Below are 21353 nucleotides of genomic sequence, written 5' to 3'. Positions count from 1 at the left end.
TTAAATTTTTTTTGGCTGATTTGGTTTCCATGGTAGACTGATGACTGATATGGTATGGTAAATATTCCTGCTTCCTGAAAGGTAAACTGCAGGTAGATATATTTGGCCACAGATTCTTTGATTTAGTCCAGAGCTGTCAGTTAACTAGTCACTGAACAGTTGAATGGCAGCCTTCCAATCTGGATTTAAACATTTAAGGCCACTGATTGGAAAGCCAACGAGAGGAGAAACTGTATCCTTTAACACAGCGAAAGCATCAGGAGAGTCAAGATAGTGTACTTGACCGACCCCAGCTTGGGGTGGTTTGCTGCATGGAGAGCTGTGCAGTTACTTTTCCAAAAAGGCATTCCACTGAAACCTCCCGTTTGGCGCTTTTATAATGACCTGGCTGTTGTATTCCACTGAAACCTCCCGATTGGCGCTTTTATAATGACCTGGCTGTTGTATTCCACTGAAACCTCCCGATTGGCGCTTTTATAATGACCTGGGGCTACTGTATATGCACCATTGTCCTCTAGTGGCTAGAAACAGAGCAACTCGTCTGTATGTCCAAGCCCCTGTACTACAAGCCTCTCAAAGGAGATTCTCCTTGAGCTCAAGTGGTAAGAATCTGTTTTAGGGCATAAGATTCTGGACTTGGTTGCTGATACTACAGTGCACACCACGGCAATAACTGAAGAATAAGAGGGCTATAGATTTGTTGCAAGAACTATGATGAAAACCAGCCTATGTCCCATATCATGTTGTTAGTTCCACAAGCGTTCCTATTACACAGGGCATTATTCCTAGAGGGGAGGAGTTGTACTAGTCTCCTCATGCTAGCAAGGCCCCTGGCTAAGAGCCGGATACTTCTCACTACCAACAGCATCATTTGGGGCAATTCTTGTCTTTGTAGTACCAGGCTCAGGATGATGCTCTTTGATGGACTAAGCCAGTGTTTCTCAGCTAGCGGTCTGAGTACCCTTAGGGGTTCTCGAGAGAAGTCTGGGGGGTACACGTCAACACAACTGAAATCTGGAGAAAACAGAATTTTTGTTTTACATTTTACAGCTCTTCATTATTTTTGTTCTTTTTATACCCAAAATTTCATTGCCCGCCCGGCTACGATTAAGTTGTTTAAACAAATGCGTTGCAATGGTACAAAAAAATGGTGTGTGTCTGAAAACTGTAGCTCCTGGGGGTACTTTTTTTTTTTGAAAAAGGGGTACCTCCCTTAGCCCTAAGCAATGCCCAGATCCCACTGTGGAGGACACAATATTAAGAAAACTCCCTTTCTTCTCCACCTTATTTTTGTAACATTAAGCAATGTCATTTGTCGCTGCACAGGGAAGCCCAGCTCGACCACCGTACTTCCCTGTTTTACAGGCAACTTGCAGTTGAATTGCTCACTGCACCAGATCTTTGTTCTACCAGCCACTGGTGTATAGTTGCCTCTGTTTACATGGCTGTGTGGCTCAGCTCAGGATGAGATGCCTAGCCACGTCTAGGCCAGGGTATGAGTCTAGAACTGTCTCTATGGCTAAGCAGGAGGAGGGAATTTCCACCTTGATAAATACCTCACCAACAAGTCACCATTCAGTCACTGATAGAAATCCTGGACTGCAGCAAATGGGCTTCTAGGGAAATAACTGGTAATTGGCATGTGGGCGTGCAAGGCACAGCCAACCTGTGGAACTCCTTGCCAGAAGATGTTGCGAAGGCCAGGACTTTAACAGGTTTCAAAAGAGAGCTAAATAATTTCATGGAGGATAAGTCCTTCAATGGCTATGAGCCTGCAAGGGCAGGACTGGTGTCCCTAGCCAGGGGGTCAGCAATAATTTTTGATGAGGGGAGCATTCTAAGGGTGTGTCTAAACTACATGGCTCCGTTGACGGAGCCATGTAGATTAGGCTGATCGGCAGAGGGAAATGAAGCCGCAATTTAAATAATCGCGGCTTCATTTAAATTTAAATGGCTGCCGCGCTCTGCCGACCAGCTGATGATCAGCTGTTTGTCGGCAGATCGGGGCAGTCTGGACGCGCCACTGTCGACAAGGAAGCTTTTGTCGACTGGCGCAGGTATGCCTTGTGAAACCTGCTTCCTTGTCGACAGCGGCGCATCCAGACTGCCCAGCTGTTTGTCGGCAGATCGGGGCAGTCTGGATGCGCCGCTGTCGACAAGGAAGCAGATTTCACGAGGCATACCTGCGCCGGTCGACAAAAGCTTCCTTGTCAACAGCGGCGCGTCCAGACTGCCCCGATCTGCCGACAAACAGCTGATCATCAGCTGGTCGGCAGAGCGCGGCAGCCATTTAAATTTAAATGAAGACGCGATTATTTAAATTATTTAAATTATTATTTAAATTGCGGCTTCATTTCCCTCTGCCGATCAGCCTAATCTACATGGCTCCATCAACGGAGCCATGTACTTTAGACACACCCCAAGATAGGTAGAAATGGTGTTTGTTCATCAGAAACTGGAAATGGGGATGGATCACCTGATGTTCACCTGTTCTATTCATTCCTTCTGGGGCACCTGGAATTGGCCACTGGCAGGAGACAGGATCCTGGGCTAGATGGACCTTTGGTCTGAACCAGCCTTGTTCTTCTCCTGTTCAGAGAGCAGCAAGGGAACAGGATGGCAGCTCTGGGATGAGAGGCAGCTTTAATTCCCCCCTCAGAGTGCCCTCCTTTGTGGCTCTAAGTCACTTGGCCAGGTCCGAGCACTGGGTCAGTCATCCCAGCATATGAATCTGAAATGTGCGCCTCCCCCGTCCCCCTGCACGTCTGCTGTGCGCCTAGTGCGCGTTCTTTTCTCTAGGCCTCGGAGGAGGTTTGACAGGCAGCGCAGAGAACAGAGGAGGCTTTATACCACAGGCGCTCCAAGCCGCTTGTGTTCCCCTTTCATCCCATGCTGCCGGGTTTCAATGGGGGTGAAATCCTGCCCTGCTAACCCCCGCGCATTCACACAAACACCGATTCTGCACAGGGGTTCCCGAGACACTCTGGCTCAGGCGGGAGAGGGGAGGCACAATAGAACAATTGTTGGAGAGCTGGAGGAGGTGTTGGCGGCGGGGAGCGGGACTCCCACAGAACAGGCCATCGAGCCATGGAGACAAATGCACGAGGCGGGGGGAGGAGATGCCGAGGGCTCCTGTTACAGGCAGCGCTGCGGCTGCGACCCACAGCCGCAATGGCTAAAGAAAGCCCAATTCACAGGGAAAATAATTCAGAGTTTTAGCAAAAATGGGAGGAATGGCAGGTGGTGGGGGAAGGAAAGGAGAACACGGGGAAATTGGAGACACCCAGCCCTCTCCCCCGCTTAGTCTCTGCTGGGAAAGGCACCAGCCAGCACCTTCCAGGACTGGCATCAAAGCCAAAAAGCAGCCAATGCCTGGAATGGAAGTAGGTTAAGCAACTGCCCTGGGGCCTCTACTGATGGGGCCTTATTTGCTGAAGAGTGGTGCTTGAAGACAGAGAGCCAAAGGGAGCAGGACATGGAGGGCCTGTTTTCCCAGGGCTCCCAAGGAGAGGGGCAGGGTTTTAAGGCTTTGTCTACACTGCAGCTGGACTTGCACTAGCTCTGCTCGGCGTGGGCAGCGGCCCAGATTAACCATCGGAGCTCAGATCCAGGGGGATCAGGCAAGCTAGAATTCTGGGGGCTAACCTGAGCCACCAACCCTGCTGCTCCTCTTGACATGCTAATGCAAATGGAACTGGAGTGAGTCTGTCTACAAAGGCTGGGGAGCCAGCTCCCAGCTGAAACACAAACACTGCCAGTTGAGATAGCTCATCTTAAGACTCATGCCTATCCATAATGGGCCCAAACTCCACTCCCAGACAGCCTTACATGCAGATCCAAGCTTTGTGCTGCTCTGCTCCCCCCGTCAAAAAAAGGGGGGGGACACTACCCAAGGCATGAACCAAAACCCCAGAGCAGCCAACATTCCAGATCTATAAACAGGCAAGTGGGCTGGAAAATGAAGAGAGGGGCACATCTCTGAACTCCATCACCATGGACTGGGCTAGGGGAAGGGATTTGGGAGGGTCTGGATTGAGGTGGATGATGATCTATATCCTATCAGGAAAGACAATAGGGACAAGCGGTCCAAACAGGGATCCCAAGACCCTCAATTCTGAGGACGCTTAGATCCCAATGTTGTAGCTTTCTACTCTCTTGCCTAATCAATCCGGGCATTTCAGAGGGGGAGCCGTGTTAGCCTGGAACTGAAAAATCTTAAAAACACACAACGAATGGTCCTGCAGCACCTTAGGGTATGTCTACACTACTCTCCTATTTCGAAATAGGAGGGTAATGTATGCATACCGCACTTGCAAATGAAGCCCGGGATTTGAATTTCCCGGGCTTCATTTGCATAAGCCGGGCGCCGCCATTTTTAAATCCCGGCTGGTTCGAACCCCGTGCAGCGCGGCTACACGCGGCACGAACTAGGTAGTTGGAACTAGGCTTCCTAGTTCAAACTACCGTTACTCCTCATTCCATTCCATGAGGAGTAACGGTAGTTACTAGGTAGGAAGCCTAGTTCGAACTACCTAGTTCGTGCCGCGTGTAGCCGCGCGGCACGGGGTTCGAACCAGCCGGGATTTAAAAATGGCGGCGCCCAGCTTATGCAAATGAAGCCCGGGAAATTCAAATCCCAGGCTTCATTTGCAAGTGCGGTATGCCTACATTACCCTCCTATTTCGAAATAGGAGGGTAGTGTAGACATACCCTTAGAGACTAACAAAATATGTAGATGGTATCATGAGCTTTCTTGGCACAACCCACTTCTTCAGATGAAGCTAAGCGTGTATACGGCCACTATCATTGTATTAGTAGTGGGGATGCTAAAATGCGTCTAAGTAACTGGGTAACCACTGAAAAATTCAGCAGTTACACACGGGGCAGTGGGCGGCCACCCTGGGAGCCAGTGCACGCAGGGAACCAGCTTTTAAGATATCCACTCATGCTCAGGCTCATCAGTTAGGCATGCACACAGTTAGATGTTCACATCCCTAATTAGTAGAACCCTGCAAATATCTGCTTTATATGCTCAGAGATCAGTGCAGATATCGGCAGCTCATTTTTGCAGATACAAGTTTATATGCATGCAGGGCTCTATGTATTTGCTCAGATCTTTTCCTTTATCTCCCATAGGAGCACCTTGCCTGCACTGGAATAGTCTGTGCTAATTTTCAAGCCATGGTGCAGCCACGGCTAGCAGGGCAGCTGCACTGTGGCTGGAAAAGAGGAACTGCATGTTTGAGCACAGCGCTACCCTTAGAAGAGTAACTGTTCTGCCACACTGGTGTGGGAGGTGCCTGTGGAGGGACCATCGGAGGGGGGTGCGAATGTGTGTGTGTGTGTCAGTGAGAGGGAGGACTCATTGTGGGATAAGTCACAGTGATGGTTAATACTGCGACCGGACTGCGAGGAGCCGGTTCTCTCAGTCCATTCACTGTTATCTCTTCTGGAAGCAAGGTCTCCTCTGGCTGGTCCCAGCTCTGGGGGAAAGGCTCCCTTGGTGCACAGAGTACAGGTGAAGGCAACAGGCAGTCTCACCTTTGAACGCTGCAAGCTTCTCCTCCAGATCTTCTTCATCGCTGAACTTGGGGTCACAGAGAAATTCCTAATCGGGACAAAAAAAAGTCCCAAAGGTTAAAAACACACAGCAAAGTGCCTCAAACCTCCTCCAGCAAGTCCGGGGGGGAGAGGTGAGAAGGGGAGGGGGATGACTCTATAAATACCTGAGAGGGAAATTAACTGCTAAAAGTCAAAAACAGATGCTGTTTACAAAGCTGAGCAAAATCAGTGCCAGGAGAGATCTAAAGGGTCTTTTCCGTCTCCCCACCCCCATCCTCTGCAGTTAAAATCCTAGGGAGCCAAGAGGAAATTACACTACCCGGAGGTTTATTAATGACAACACCTTCATTACACTAGCAGCTATGGGGCTGTTCTAGCGGCAGTGCTGCAGGATTCCCGTCAGTTTTGTCCGTGGACACTATCCGTGTTCCTGGCTTAGGCACAGACAGTTTGGGGGGGGCAGATGGGAGACTCCAACCCCCTCACCTCGCTCTCCTGAGGTCAAGGCACACACCCTACTCATACCTTAGATCCAGCATCATGCTCTCAGGGCTTTGAAGGGAGTGGTGGACATTGGATACTGAGTTTCAGAGAACCTTTGCCACCCGAAGCGGGAGGCAGCTAGTGACTCTGATGTGCTAAGGCAGGAAACAGGTTCTCCTGAGAGCTGGAGGAACAGCGGGCCAGTCAGTTCCATACACCCACTTGCAGAGTTCTCCAGTCTCCACTGCCATCACCTCAAGCAGTATTATTCAAGTGCCATCGCACTGCAAGGGGAACAGCCTGGAGCACAGAGCAGGATCCGGACAGCAAGCCCCACCATGGTGCCCCTCCAGCAAACCTCCGCTGGCAACGTACACTCTGCAGCTGCAAACTGCATGGTCTTCCTCTTCATTTCTCCCACGTCCACCCAACCTCCAGGAACGTAGTCACTTGGTCCATGGTCAGCATTCTTTGCTGCAGCGATCATTCACAGCTGCTGTTTATTTTCTGTTTGCATGGGGCAAGAGCTCTCCAAGGGATTGCGGGGCAGAGAGCCGAGGCTGCTGCACACTCTATGTGTGCCTTGCAGACCCAGACTGTGCAGCCATGAATAGGAGGCCCCTGGCCTTAAGGTATTGGGACGCTCAGTCATCACCAGCAGTCACAGAGACGTGCCTGTTTCCTACCACATCCCGTACTGCTAACAACGTAGGAACATGGCAGCCGGACCCCTGAGATGGCTCAGAGAGTCTCAGCCTACAGCTCAGTATCAGCAGCTTCCAGCCTGGCGATCTTAGGGCTTTAAGTAAAGTACATTTGACAGCTATTTCAGAAGAGAGAAAACAACCCGTCAGCCACTGCCAAAGCAATGGCCAGTATGGATGGTGCGAGGAGCAGGGTGTGACCCTTTCCAGGGTACCCCGGGTTGAGAGGCACCTCGCTACCACCGCCAGCAGTCAGCCCCACAGCTGCACCAGCCACAGGCAACACTCCCCTCTAGGCCGTCACAGGCCCTGCTGCCTCTCAACAGGTTAGCGATAGGCACAGCCCAACGCCTGAGCCCACCGAGCAACTCCCTGAAGTGTCCAGGCCTCGACCCGCTGGACACACAGTCCATGAAACCCCTGCCATTTGGTGGTACATGTGTCCCTGGCACCACTGCCGATGGCAACATTTGCAAATACTCCGGCACTCATGGTGAGCTCCCTTTGGCCCCCAAACTCACTGTGGCTCCAGGAACCGGGAGCCACGGTGAGAATCCTGCAGCTCCTGGCCCCCCGCAGGCCAGGAAACCCCCACAAATGCACGGAACCACAAATAGCGATTCCGCAAAGCCTGAGGGTCTCCTGCATTCACAGATTCGTTGCTTCCCAAGGAACCGTGCACCCCAGCTTCTCCGTTACACCTCAGCTCGCGGATCTGCTTTGCACACCGCACTTAGGTACGTGTATAGTGAAATCAAGTCTATTTAACCGAGTGCAGAGTTCCAGGGACAGCAAGCAGAATCAGAACACAGACTGTTACACATGAACCGAAAGGAGAACATGCATCGACAACCTAGACTTGCTGCACTAATTACTGTCGGGTCTTCTGGAGCAAATTCCACTCCAAGTCCTTTCTACAGATGTAATAGTGTACTCAATTAACTGATAAGCAAAAGCTTATTGGTTAGTTCCAGGGCTGGACAAACAATACACTCTACTTGCCACGGGCGAGTAGATTGTAACCCGGAAGAACCGGGTTCGGGCAATCTGCGCATGTGCAGATCACCGGACAGCGCGGCTGACGAGCGGGGCTCACCACGGTTCGCTGAGCCCTGGTTAGTTCTATAGACTACATGCATTTCCCCCCTCCCCTCACCCTCCAGTAAACTTTTTTAGCGGCTGGCCAACAGCCTGGCTCAGTCCTGCCTTGTGCCAGGTCTGGGACTTACCCCCACTGCAGCTCTGCATTTAAAGTGTATTAGGAGCCAGGTGGGCAAGTAGCCCAGCTCAGTTCTGGCTGACGCCCAGTCCGGGAACTTAGACTCACCCCACCCCCCGCTGAACAGGGCCTGCTGCCACCCCACACTGTTGCCTTTGTATCAGAGGCAGCAGCACAGGGTGACAGGCAGCCAGTGTGTGAGAGGAGCTGGTTTTTAAACTGGCTCCCCTCGTGGACCAGCTCCTGCCTGGCACCCCACGCTGCTGCCTCTGATTCAGAGGCAGCAGCATGGAGTGGCGGGGGCTCCTTGGGAGTGGGGCCAGAGCGCACTGGCTGCCGGCCTCACCCCCAGGGACTATAGACTAGTCGAATAACCGATAAGAATTCATGAGGTTACTCGACTATTCAATTAACTGATATTTAACGTCCCTAGTCCTTTCTGTGTTTTACAGCTTGGCTACGTCTACACTGGCATGATTTTCCGGAAATGCTTATAACGGAAAAGTTTTCCGTTATAAGCATTTTTGGAAAAAGAGCGTCTACATTGGCAGGATGCTTTTCCAGGAAAGCACTTTTTCCGGAAAAGCGTCCGTGGCCAATCTAGATGCGCTTTTCCGCAAAAAAGCCCCAATCGTCATTTTCGCGATCGGGGCTTTTTTGTGGAAAAGACTACTGTGCTGTCTACACTGGCCCTTTTCCGGAACAGTTTTTCTGGAAAAGGACTTTTGCCCGAACGGGAACAGCATAGTTTTTCCGGAAAAGCACTGATGATTTTACATTAGATCGTCAGTGCTTTTCCGGAAATTCAAGGGGCCAGTGTAGACAGCTGACAAGTTATTCCAGAAAAGCAGCTGATTTTCCGGAATAAGTGGCCAGTGTAGACACAGCCCTTAGGTTTGGCTGTGATCTTCCATTCATGTGACAAAGCATATGGTCTGCTTGCATCCCTCCCCCCGGAAATATCCAGGGTCTGCCTTGAGCCCCCTTATAGCCTAGTAGCCCATAGGGTTTGCTTGTAAGCAGGGCTCCCTTCTGCTTTTCTCTCTTGAAGATATTGCAACTTCTGAATTAGCACACGGCTCAGCATGCAAACAAGCACATGGCTCAGCAAGCAAACATGGCAAGACATACACCACACAGGTGACCTGTCACCTCCTGTCGTAGGAATGTTAGACGTTTGTCCCCTACTGGTCACCTGAACTTAAGATCATAACTCTGAGTGTAGAAACGTAACTCCTTCAACGTTACCTGCCTGCACTTTTCCCAGTGATTACAGTGACTGACGACTCTCCAGCCCAGTGTATGCCGTAAAACTCTATGCACCCTCTGCCAAGCGGTCCCTGGGTCACACCGGGGAAACCCCCAATGCACTACAGGCTCCTCCCCAGCACAGAACTGACCAAGAGCCCATCCAAATGACTGAATTGCTGTCATGGTTGAAACCCACCTCCCTTCCCTCCTGCCATACTTGTCTCCTCCCTCTCAGTGCCCACCTCACTGCAGCTCTGTACAAACACCTCCCGGGGTCTTATCTACAGCACAGGGCTGGGCCGGATCAGCCCACTAGGGCTGAACAAGAACACCTAGCTCTTACCCAGCGCTCCTACTCCGTGCCTCTCCAATCAATATCTCTCCGCGCGTCAGTATCGTCATCCACGCCTGAGGAGTGGGAAACGGAGATACAGAGAGATGAAGTCTGGATCCAAATCTGCATTCTGCTACACAGGCCCTTCTCTACTAGGGTCCTTCTCAACTCATGCCAGTTAATTAGCTATTGCTTAATACGCCTCTCGCAGGTGCTCGGATTTCATGGCGAGGAGCAAGGTGTAAGGATGTGAACGACTAGTCAACTATCCAATAAGCAAGTGCTTATTGGATGGTTGATACGCTAGTGGACTAGTCACTCCCCCCACTTGGCTGCCTCTATCAGAAAGAGGCAGCAAGGGGGGGAGGGGGGAGTGGCAGGGGTGCTTCAAAGCAGCAGCACCACGTGGAGCCTGAGGTCTAAGACTTCGAAACACCATGTCCCCAGCTGAGCCCGGGCTCCATGTGGCAGACGTTTTGAAACGCCGGGGGAGCACAGAGCCAGCAGGGGACTGTCACTACACTTCAAAGGCGGAGGCGCCTTTATCGACTAATCGAATAGTCAATGTAAATTGCATCAACTATTCGATTAGCCAAGTCATCTAAATTTAACATCCCTAATGACGAGCATCTGTTCTCACGACGGCTCACCAATCTCCGGTCTCAGCAGCACACCCAGACCCTTCCCCGCACTCACATAAGCCAGGCTGGTTCCCTCTGAGCCACACGTGAACAGAAATACTGATCCAACTGAGAATATCACCCTCCAGCTCAACTCAATGGGCTCTGCTCAGCCCTGGAACCCAGCTGAAAGGGCAAGAGGAGTTTGGGGCGGCAGACTGCCATTACCCCAGGTCCCCAGGGTTACGTAGACAAGAGTCTTGGGGAGTTGTGATGGACACAAAGGGTCAGGCCATTAGTTCAGGGATGGGCAAAAGGGCCTCCGTGGGCCAGATCCAACCCGCCAAGTGGGCTGATCCGGCCCATGGGGGTACTCCCGCTCCCCTGCCCCCAGGCCAACCAGGGCCTACGGACAGGGGAGTGCATGGTGCTCAGAGTCAGTCCTGGTGGTTGATTCTAAGTGCTGCATGCTGTAGGGCAGGGAGCAAGAGACTTCATGGCCCCCCCATCCTCAGGCCAATCAGGGATGGGGAGAGTGCAAAGTTTCCTCCCACCACCAGGGGCACGGGCACCTATAGGGAACCACCAGCTGGTCAGAACAGCTGGTGGTTCTCTGGAGGGAAGGGAAGACTTCACACACTCCCCCACTTACAGACCAATCAGGGTCTGTGGGCAGGAAAACAAGGAAGTGTCCTGGCCCCGCCCCTTCCACCTGAGCCCCCGCCCCTTCCACCTGAGCCCCCGCCCCTTCCACCTGAGCCCCCACCTCTTCATGGGCAGCCCAGGACCATTTCAAAAATTTCTGAAGTGGCTCCTGGTCAAAGAGGATTGCCTACTCTGCATTAGCTTCATCTCTCTTCCAATGCTCCAGCAGCACAATATCCCCATTGAGAGAGATGTGTTATCTGGCCCCCTCTACGCAGAGCACATGGGCAATGGAGGCAGACTTACAGGCTGCAGAGTGAACCTGTATTGGGAGGGAGGGTTATTATTGGTATAAACAATCACAAGAGAGAGTGGAGGAGCCAGTAGAGAACCAGGGCCAGACTTCTCCCTGCCCCACAACCCCCCTGCTGGGCCATGCGGAGCAGAGGGTATATTGTTCTTCCACAGAGGAGGGTGGGGAGAAAGAAGAGGCATTTAGGATGGGAGGACACCAGCTTCTGCCACCCCAGGTGACAGCCCAGAGGTAGCTCATCTTTCCGGGTACGTCTAGACTACAGGCTTTTGTCGACAGAGGCTTTGTCGACAGATACTGTCGACAAACAGCATCTCGACTACATCCAGTCCTGTCGACAAAGCAAGCCGCTTTGTCAACACGAGAGTGTAGACGCACAGGACAGTGTAGATGCAATAACGCCTTCTGTCGACAGAACTCTGTCAACAAAAGGCGTTATTCCTCGTAGAATGAGGTTTACCACCATCGACAAAACTGCCGAGTTCTGTCAACATTATGTCGACAGAACTCTGCGGCAGTGTAGAGCAGGTATAGTTTTGTCGACAAAACCCTGTAGTCTAGACACACCCTATAGGTCCAAGAGGAAGCACTGCTACAGGGAGCTGGCTGGCTGGCGACTGAGACTTTGCTGCACAAGCCAGCTACAATTTAGCAGGGAAGCTGCCTAGATGCTGTACTGATGTGGCGACACACCAAAGCAAGTGGCCTCAACCCAGCAGGTAGTCAGATAACTAGAGGTCAGCAGCCAGTTCTCTTGGTACAAGAAATTGGAAGGAAGGGAGGAGGAGGAAGAGAATGCATTTCATAGCAGGGGAGGGGGAGAGAGTCACGGCCCAGCAACCCTCAAGGAGCCTGGTCTGGAACGTGCAAAGCAACAAGGAAGACATTTCAAATGGAAACATTGCGCCCTGAGCACAGTTTGCAATTCCTGTTTGTAGCCACTGCGATAACAACAGACATCAGCCACCGCACAGAGGAATCCCAAGCCCAGAGCCTGGTGTCTCGGGCTCTTTCTAGTGGTTCAGGCTGCTCCCAGAACCCACTGCTGAGGTTCCAGCCTTTAGCGGCGTCGTTGCCTATCGAGCGTAGGGAAGTGAATGGTTAACCGACGGGAGCTTGAGCAGTCCCAGCCCACGACCAGCCCGGTGCACCACAGGCAGAGGCGCTCAGCCCAGCCGGAGCAGCCCCCACACACCGCGGGCAGGGGGGAGGGGGAGGGCGCTCCAGCCCAGCCAGGTTGAGTGCCCTCCACCAGCCATCCCTGTTTAAGTGGCTAGGGACAGAATAGTGTAGTCGATTAAAGGATACGCTTATAGGTTACTGCTACAGACCACACACATTCCCCGCCCCGGCCAGTACATTTTTTAGCAGGTGGGCAGGCAGCCTGGCTCGGTCCTGGCTCGCACTGGGCCCAGGACCTACCCCCGCTGCGGCTCTGCATTTAAAATGTATTAGGAGCCAGGCACGCAGGCAGCCCAGCTCAGATCGTGCCAGGTCTGGGAGCTCAGCCCCTTCCCTGGACATGGGCTGCTGCCACCCCGTGCTGCTGCCTCTGTGTCAGGCTGGCTGCTGGTTGCCGGCTCCACCTCCGGGGACTATAGAATAGTTGATTAATTCATGAGTTTAATCGACTGTTCAAATACCCGATATTCAACATCCCTCACGCACACGTCCTCCCCCTTGGCCACACAGTCCAGGACGCCTCAGCACAGGCTCCCTTCTCCCACCCCACTCACACACCTGGGCCTGTCAGGGGATGGAGGTCTGATGGCAGCACATGGCATGGCACCTGAGCTAGCTAGCTCAGGGTCCCAAAGCAGGGAAGCCACCATAACACGCGCTTTGCAAGCCTGCCCGGGACCCGGGGCGTGCACTCGGGTGGCCAGCTCTTGCCGAGGTCCTCGCTGCCATGGCTTCACCACTATTGGTTCCCAAGCTGCAATCACACCTCCGCCTGCCGGGCAGCCATACCCCTGGGAAGGGACAGGCCAATACACCTACAACATTTCGTGGAGTGGTCCCGTCCACAAGACGATTCGGAGCAGCCTCCCCTGGCCCCACACTTTGGGGGGGCCCCCACAGTGGCCGCCTCAACTGTCTATGGATTGGACCCCTTGGGCTCAGGGTGGCCTGGGGATTACCTGGGGAACCTGGCGCAGGGCCGAGCCTCCCACTTACTGGCTGTGTCTAGACTGCATCCGTTTTCCGTAAAAGGGATGCAAATGAGACATATCGCAATTGCTAATGAAGCGGGGATTTAAATCCCCCCCTGCTTCATTAGCATAAAAATGGCTGCCACTTTTTTCCAGCTCGGAGCTTTGCCGGAAAAAAGCGCCAGTCTAGATGAGGATCTTTCGGAAAATAAAGCCTTTTCCAAAAGATGCCTTATCCCTCAGAGGAAAAGGCTTTATTTTCCGAAAGATCCGCGTCTAGGCTGGCGCTTTTTTCCAGCAAAGCTCCGAGCCGGAAAAAAGCAGCAGCCATTTTTATGATAATGAAGTGGGGGGGATTTAAATCCTCGCTTCATTAGCAATTGCGATACGTCTAATTTGCATCCCTTTTACGGAAAAGGGATGCAGTCTAGACACAGCCACTGCGTCTGTGGGAGCCGGAGCGATCCAGCAGCCATTTCCCAGCCCACTGGGCTCCACTGCACCACAACAGCAGGAAGTCGAGCACCCCGACCCCAGCCTGCGTCCCCCCCCCCCAGTCCTGCATCACGGGAAGAGGCAGAGCAGGGCCGGGGGAGGTGGCGGGAGAATTGCCCCAAGCTGCCCTAGGGCCCATGCTGGCATTAAGTGTTTGTAAGGTGCCCATCACCGTGCCGGTCTCCACTGGCCGCTTAATTCTTAAGCTCTCTGCTGAGACGGGCACTCAAAGCGGGGGCCTCAGCTGGGGCATCCTGTGATGCAAGCCCCTCGTTCCCGTTAAACAGATTGAGGCCATTCCATTCTCATCCCCCCAAAGCTACTGGAAGGGGCAACGTTTGGATCGCTGCTGATCTGTGCTGATTAGCCCAGGCACCTGGCAATCCAAGTCCCCTAAGAGACTCAATGGCTGAGACTGGTGCTCTGGCTGAAACATGCAAGAGAGAAATGTTGGCTATGGGAGTCGTCCGTGCCCTTTGGCAGTCTGGAGGCAGCAGCAGGGAGCAGCTTCTTGCCAGCGACCCTAATCTAGGCAGAAGAGCACTAAGCTCAGCATTTCAGCTGCAGACAGCCAGAGAGAGCAGAGCATGGAGGGGAGCTGTTGGCTTTCCAGGTGGTGTCCCCGACTGCTCTCCCAAGCACGCTAGGGACTCTGGTTAGGGCTGGTGCTCCTCACAGATCTTAATGGAGTTTGCTTACAGCCCTGGGAGTTTGCAGGCTGGAAAGTCCCTGCAGAAAGCCTGAGAAAGTTTCTCCTTGTCTATATAAGGGCCTGGGCAGTTTTCATGGGTGACTCTGCCATGCCAGCTGCACAGTGTGGTATGCCAGCTATGCTGCAGTTGGGAGGCTTTGGAGGGGTCCAAATCTCTGCAGTGGCACAGCTGATCAGATTTTTAAAAAAGCAAAACAACTCCTCCACCATGAAGAGAGAAAGCACAGAGGCTGGTCAAGAGGAGCAGAGCAGGGCGTACAGCCCACAGCTGCTCCAGCCCGTTAACCCCATGGCCTTTGCAGGCTGTTTGCAGCCGGTTTCAGACAGCAGTTGTGTGCACACAACACCCACGCCTGTTTAAGGGCAGCACACACTAACACTCAGGCCCAAGAAAGGAGCTACAATAGGGAGAGAGAAGCCAGCAAGCGCATTAACAAGTAGCTCTCCAAGGCAAACCAAGGGAAATCAAAGCCCCGCTGCTTTTCTGACAACCAAACCTCCCTACAAGGAGGCTCCAGGCGCAGAGTGAGGGTGGCACGAGTCAGAAGAATATTCCCCCTCTGTGCAACCTACCACAGCTCAAAGGGCAAAGCCACAGCCCCTGTGCAGGAGCCAGGCATGGACCATGCACTTAAGGGGTAAAAGCAAGGACAGATTTGCACTTGCCGCAAGAATCACGTGGGCTTATCAAGCTTGTTGTCACCCTCCCATCTCCCCCCCAAGTCAGTGAATTCAGGGCCCTCTCCCCTGAAAGAGCAGCTTTGGCACAGAAACCATTTCAGAGGGTTCTGGGAAGAGCAGCTGTCAAGACTCCTGGCCCTTGCACTTCCAGCTACATTTACCCTCTGGATGGGCGAGGTTAGAGAGGACAATGTAGCTCTTTCCTCAACCTTCTTAGCCCCAATCTTGCAATCAGAGATCAGGCTGGGTTAGAACTAACCCCAAACGCTCTAGTCTCCACATCTCCCAGCCACGTGAGCTGTGCTGGGGTCTCTCCTCACTCACCCCCACGTCTCCTCTGTCACGTGCTCCCTTATCCATGCCTCTCGCTGGCTCAAGTCCTCTCCAGCTCCTCCCCCGCCCCATGGTCTCCACAGGTCCTGGCTGCCTTCATCCATGCCTAGAAGAGAAACCCACCAAGTGCAGCATATTGGCGCACAGTGAGGGTGAGGGATTGGGGCACTTCAGTTCTAGTCCAAGCGGTGCCACTGGCTCGCTCTGTGACCGTGGGAAAAATCACTTCCCCTTTGCGCCTCAGTTTCTCCTCCTGTAATACGAAGATGATGCTGCCTCATCCGTGGCCCCATGAAATCACAGGACCTCCTCAGCAGCCTCTTCCCAGGTCAACGCTGCCATTTACAACCCCAGGAGGAGGATGCCGGATGAGGGGTGCTCTGCAACTATTTCTGCTCCTCTCTGTGTGACGTAGTGGGGGTACTTGCTGGGCTGTGGTGACCCCTGCTGTCTGGAGCAAGACCCAGCAGGGAAAACCTCACTATGCAAAGGTAATGCCAAACTTGTTGAACCAGACACCCCCCATGGAGAGGAACAAAGGAAGGTGGATGCTGCTCTGGCTGGGGGGCAGGGCTGGAAGAGAGTGAGTGTGTGGCTGGCTGGAAGCATGGAGGAGACAGCCTAGGGAAAGGGATTGGAGTTTAGGGGCCCAGACTCCCCCATCTCAAGGGGGCCTGAGGCATCCTAGCCCAGCTCTGTGACCAGATTACATCTGTGCTGTGCTGTATCCTGGAGAGGCAATAAACAACCTCCATTACACCAGCTGGTGCAGTCTGTTTGTGCCATTTCGGGGTGCAGGAGACGGGGAAACCCCATCACGCCGTCACACTCTGCATCCGGCAGAGTTTCTGTGGACGGCAGGTGCTGGCTCCCTACACTGCTTTGAGGGGCAGGGGGAGCTGTCCAGGGTTCTCTGCTCGGTGTCCCCCTCTGGTTCCCTTGTTTCCAACCTCTGGCCAGCACCCCAAACCTGTTTTTCATTATTTGTCCCCTGGAATCATTTGGAACCTGGGTCCCATGCTCCCTCCCGCAAAGCTGGGGGATGGTACATGCATTGAGATGCTCAGATCGAAGATACCGGCCTGGATGAATTTGAGATGTTCTCTCCAAAGCCTTCACTGGCTTTTGTCCATCTCAGAATCCATTACACATTCCTCCCTCCACCCCAGCCTCTGGAATCCTTCCTGGACACACCCCTTCACTCCACACCTCCGGCTCTTCCTAGTCTCCAGCCCACTCCTAACTCTCCAAAATTAACCCAGTCAGCCTCCTAGTGCCCACCCTCACCATCCCGCCTCCTCTTCCAGGGCCTCCCATCAGTGCTACAGAGAACACAAGGAGAGGACAGCCCCTGAGAGATTAGGGTGCTTAGTGTCCAGGAGGTGGGCAAGGAGGACAGGGGAGAGGTGTTCGTAAGACGGAGGCATCTTCCATCCTACTCTCAAGGACAGGAGAAGGTTCCCTCCTCCAGCACAGGGGCCTCCTTTTTACTGCACCAGGGAAAGGGACCTCACCTGGCCCTTGTGCCCACGGCATTTACCCTCACTGCCCTTTGCACTGTGTAATCCTTGATTTGCCAAGATCTGCAGGACGTCTGAGGTCCCAGCACCCACCAAGGATGTTAAGAGGCGGATAACTGACTCATCGTGTAGCCGATATAATTTGTATCAACTACACGATTAATCGATAAGGGGAAGTGCTCTGTCCTGGCTCACGCCGGTCCAGGAGCTACCCCCACTGCAGCTTTGCAGTTTCAATGTAGTAGCAGCCGCCCGACTCTTACTATATTTAAAATGCAGAGCCACAGCAGGGGTAGCTCATGGACCTGGCTCGAGCTGGGACCGAGAAGTTCCGCCTCACGTCAGAATGGGACCACTGCGCCTCTCTGGCCGCGGGCAGGTGATACTTCGTGGCAGCAGCCCCCATCCACAGGGGGGCCCAGCTCCCTACTGGGACCCCTCACGACAGGAACTGCTGCTGGAACAGCCTCCCCTACCCCTCCACCCCCACTGCTGCCTCTGACAGAGGTAGCGGCGCTGGCGGGGGGTGGGAAGATGGCACCTTGGGGGTGCTGGGGGGAACCGGCTTGTCCCCCTACTTGCTGCCTCTCAAACAGAGAAGCGGGGGAGAAAGCAAGTTGTCAAGTACTCAACTCCTCGCTTACGTCCCTAGCACCCACCGGCTACACAGAGTGAAGAAAAGGCCCAAGTTCAGCATTCACAAGAGGCAGAAACTCTGCACTCCTGGGAGAGGAAATCAGAGCAGCTCGGCTCAGGCTGGGGTGAAAGTTGAAAGCCCTTCCTGAGAACAATAGCTCCTATTCTTCCTCGGGCGCGCTCCTGCAGGGACTGTTATGGCAGCTGGCCACAAAGCATCTACTGCCACACAACGGTCCCTGGCACAGGCCCAGCCCTAGCCCCACATACAGGATTTCAGTCCCCAAGCTGTAGCGGGGAAGAGTCCCCTAGATAGGGGGCTGCTGAAGGGAGACAGCCCCGGTGTAGATCCAACCTTGCTACCCTGGGATGCCCAGTGCCATGCAAGGAATAGCTTCAGTCACCGCCCCCCATTGCCTAGACGTCCGCTCCCTTCTCGGTCCCCCTTCCAAACAGCAGCTGGCTTTGAAGGGGTTCAGCTTGCAAAGATGTGATACAATCTCAGCTGCAGGTTTCAGTCTCTACAGTCTGGCTGCCACCCTCAGGAGGGGGGAGGGAGCGGGGACCCCCCAGGCTGGGGGAGTGCCGCTCGCTGGGGCTGTGTGGAGGTAACAGGGCCAGGTTTCGGGGCAGGCCCTGTTGCACACAGTCTCGTCAAGTGCCCATCTGGCAGCAGCCATGTGCGCAGCACAGGTCAGATCAGGCCAGAAGTGGGTGCAGGGAGCCCATCCAAAGCCAGGAAAAGGCTCTCCTACTCCACCCCTTCCACTGGCTTGAAAGCCTCCCTCTGACACACACCACCTGCTCAGGGACCACATGGCCCTAGGGGACGCAGTGCTGGCTCACAGCCGGCTGTGGGTTAATACAGGCCCCCACACCTCCCTGTACTGTCCTGCCCCAGCCAACGTTCCTGTCCCAAACCAGACCCACCTCCTCCCCAGCTTCCGGCCGGCTCCATTCCTTCCTCACTGCCACACCCCAGCCCTCTTCGCATGCCAGCCACACACCCTGCCCGGCTCTGCACGGTGTTGGACTTGCAGGGAAGCGTAACGGAGCGCCTCATTACTGCCGTCACCGCGGCGCGGAGGAAGAGGGTGTTCGCACTGGTTCTACCAGCGCAGGCTGCTCTGCTAGGGTCTGGGTCCAGCATGCTTGGATTATTCAAACATAACCTCAGGCCTGAGCTATGCAACTTGGACAGGACTGGGAAAGGTCCAGGATTTAATCCACCAAACCAGTAAGAGCCAAGAGTGAGGACAGGCCTGGCTGCTCATCCTCACCATCCTGCCAGTAGGTCCCATGAGGTACACACCCAGCCTGCAAGCTTTACCCCAGGGCTCTGGGAGGCACAGAGGGGCGGCTCTGTTTTATGGGGCCCTCTGTAAGTGAGCACCCATCGGGCTCTGACCACCTCTCCACTTGGACATCTCTCCACGTGGCCCCTGCCTGTCGGAGTCTCCATGGTCTTGGAAGGTCCCTTCCATGAGCTGGGAAAGCAGTGGGAAGGACAGCTCACTCGCTACCACGGCCTTCTAACAACAGAGACAGCCCACGGGTGGGGACAGGGCTCTATTTGCTGGGTCAGAGAAATGACAGTAGGTCAGCAGGTCCGTTCCCATCTGGAGCTGGGAGAAGCAAGCCAGACACCAGGCAGTGTGCCCACTGAGACACGGAATCTAGTTGGAATTAAGATTAACTAGGGCCTGGCCCCACACAGACTCGGGTCTTTCCACACACTCGACCTCAAACACTAGACCCCTCCTGCCAGCCTACCCCCCCCAACTCTGATCTCCATTCAGTCCCCTTCATATGGATTCTTCCCCCCCATCCTCCTTCCCCTGCAAACACCTTTGTCTTCCCCTCCCAGCTCTCTAGACCAGCGGTTCCCAAACTTTTCCGCATTACACCCCCTTTTTGATTTTTGAGAAACCCTCCTATACCTTCCCCCCCCCAAAAATAGCAGTAAAACTTAAGGTGGGATTGATGGGGGTGTGTGGCTGGGTTGCCTCATGCCCCCCCTGGAATTTCTTCACACACACCCCACGGGGGCATGCACCCCAGTTTGGGAACCCATGCTCTAGACAAACCCTCAGTTCACTTTGAGCTCAAATATACAGCTTTAACGGGCTCCTAACCATTTCAATTGGCTCAAGTGAGACATAAGGCACACTGGAGTCACCCAGGCTGGGTGGGCAGGCAACTCTCTCCACCGGGCACAGGCAGTGGTCTCACTTGCAGACACGGTTTAGAAGCCGGAGGCATTTAGTGGCACCCTTGGAACCTTGTTTTTTGTTTGTTTTTTGGCGGGAAAAGAAGACAGAACTAAGCCAGATCTGGGAACTTCACTACACAGCACTTGGTGCAAGGCCATCAGCCCCGGTCTCTCCAGCTGGCATAAGGCTCCTTAACAGACTCATGTTTGATTGCTGCAGCAAGCTAAGAGTCCAGGGGGGGCAGGGGGCACTTGTAAGGATTTCAAACTCTTCAGCAAAGACAGACACCAGTGTTCATCCTTGCCCCTAATATGCTGGCCCCCACCTAGCAGGACTGGCTGGGTGAGCTCAGTGCAGGAAAGAGGCATATTAGAATTGCTCCCAAATTAGGATCTTCAGCAGATTTTGCTAGCCAGAGGGGTAACTGAGGTGGGGGAGGATGCCTCTGCGGATAGAGCCTTGAACTGGAGTCCAGGCTTCCCCATCCCATCTTGGGCAAGTCACAGCATTGATCCGTGCCTCAGTTTCCCCAGAGGCCAGCGGCAGCTAGCTGGGCTCTGCCTAGCCGGGGGTCTGAGAGGGGCTGCACAAGCGCCTGGCCACATCACCCACAAGCCAAGCTCTGGCCCCTTCTCCCGCCCCAGCTCCCTGGGAAAACCTCGGCAGGAAGCAGGCTGCGCGCCGAGCCCGGCTAGAAATCCGAGAGCGGGAACTTCTGGCTCCCACCAGCCCACGTGGAGCGGCGCGCCCCGGCCAGAGCGAGCGGGCGCGGGAGCAGAGGTGGCTGGGACCGCCGCCCCCAGCTCCCTTCGCTTCCCAGCGGCGGCAGCTCCCAGCCGGGCAAAGCAGCCCCCGCAGGGAGACCCGCTTCCCCGCGCCCAGGTCTCCCCCCAGCGCCCCTCCGCCCCCCACGCTCCCCTCTCCGGCCGCCCCCTACCTTGTTGATCTCCTCCAGCCGCCCCTCCTGCTGCGCTCGCCGCTGTCCGTAGGCTTTGCCTCCTGCGCCGGGGAGAGAGGGGCATTAGCCGGGCCGGCCGGAGGGGCAGGTGGCTGCGCCCCCCGAGGCGCAGGTGCCGGCTGCGGGCGCGCTTACCTTGGAGGCGGCTGTTGAGGGTCACGGCCATGCTGCGCTGCCCCGTCCCCTCCCGCCGGCTGCTCTGCGGAGCGGGGCGAGCTGCGAGCCGCTGGCGGAGCCGGGAGCGGAAGGGGCAGCCCAGCCCCTCTTGAGCGCAGCCATTCACCAAGCGGGGTCCTGGTGACTCAGCGGCCCCTCCGCTGGAGGAGGCAAAAGAATGCACCGGCCGAGCGCTCCCCGCCCCTGCCCGCCGGCGCCTGGCGGATGTAACCCTTTCCTCGCCCCTGCAGGCGGCTCATTGTGCCTGGGTGGTGCCCCCCGGAGCAGCAGGACGAGGTCTCCTAAACGGCTGTGCTGCTGCGGGAACTCTCACTCCATCAGCCCAAGGGAAACCTCCCCCGACC

General features: G+C 54.6%; 1 protein-coding gene across 2 annotated transcripts in view; it reads right to left on the bottom strand.

Moving 5' to 3' along the window:
• AIF1L (allograft inflammatory factor 1 like) overlaps nucleotides 1-21133 on the bottom strand; it is a 31592-nt gene extending 10459 nt beyond the window's left edge. Inside the window, exons 1-3 of one of the 2 annotated variants that reach the window (XM_089772980.1) lie at nucleotides 20968-21133; nucleotides 20812-20873; nucleotides 5542-5608 (exon numbers count right to left, since the gene is read on the bottom strand). In XM_089772980.1, coding sequence (XP_089629106.1) covers nucleotides 5542-5608; nucleotides 20812-20873; nucleotides 20968-20998 — 160 coding nt within the window. In that variant the 5' untranslated portion in view covers nucleotides 20999-21133. The remainder of the gene's footprint in view (nucleotides 1-5541; nucleotides 5609-20811; nucleotides 20874-20967) is intronic. The other variant, XM_075905924.2, reaches the window with a different exon arrangement.
• Between the last annotated feature and the right edge of the window lie 220 nt (nucleotides 21134-21353).

Source organism: Pelodiscus sinensis, chromosome 23 (genome assembly GCF_052426305.1).
Source record: "Pelodiscus sinensis isolate ZL-2025 chromosome 23, ASM5242630v1, whole genome shotgun sequence".
NCBI lineage: Eukaryota > Metazoa > Chordata > Testudines > Trionychidae > Pelodiscus > Pelodiscus sinensis.
The sequence above is the reverse complement of the archived record's forward strand: the minus strand, read 5'-3'. Positions and strand labels throughout refer to the sequence as shown.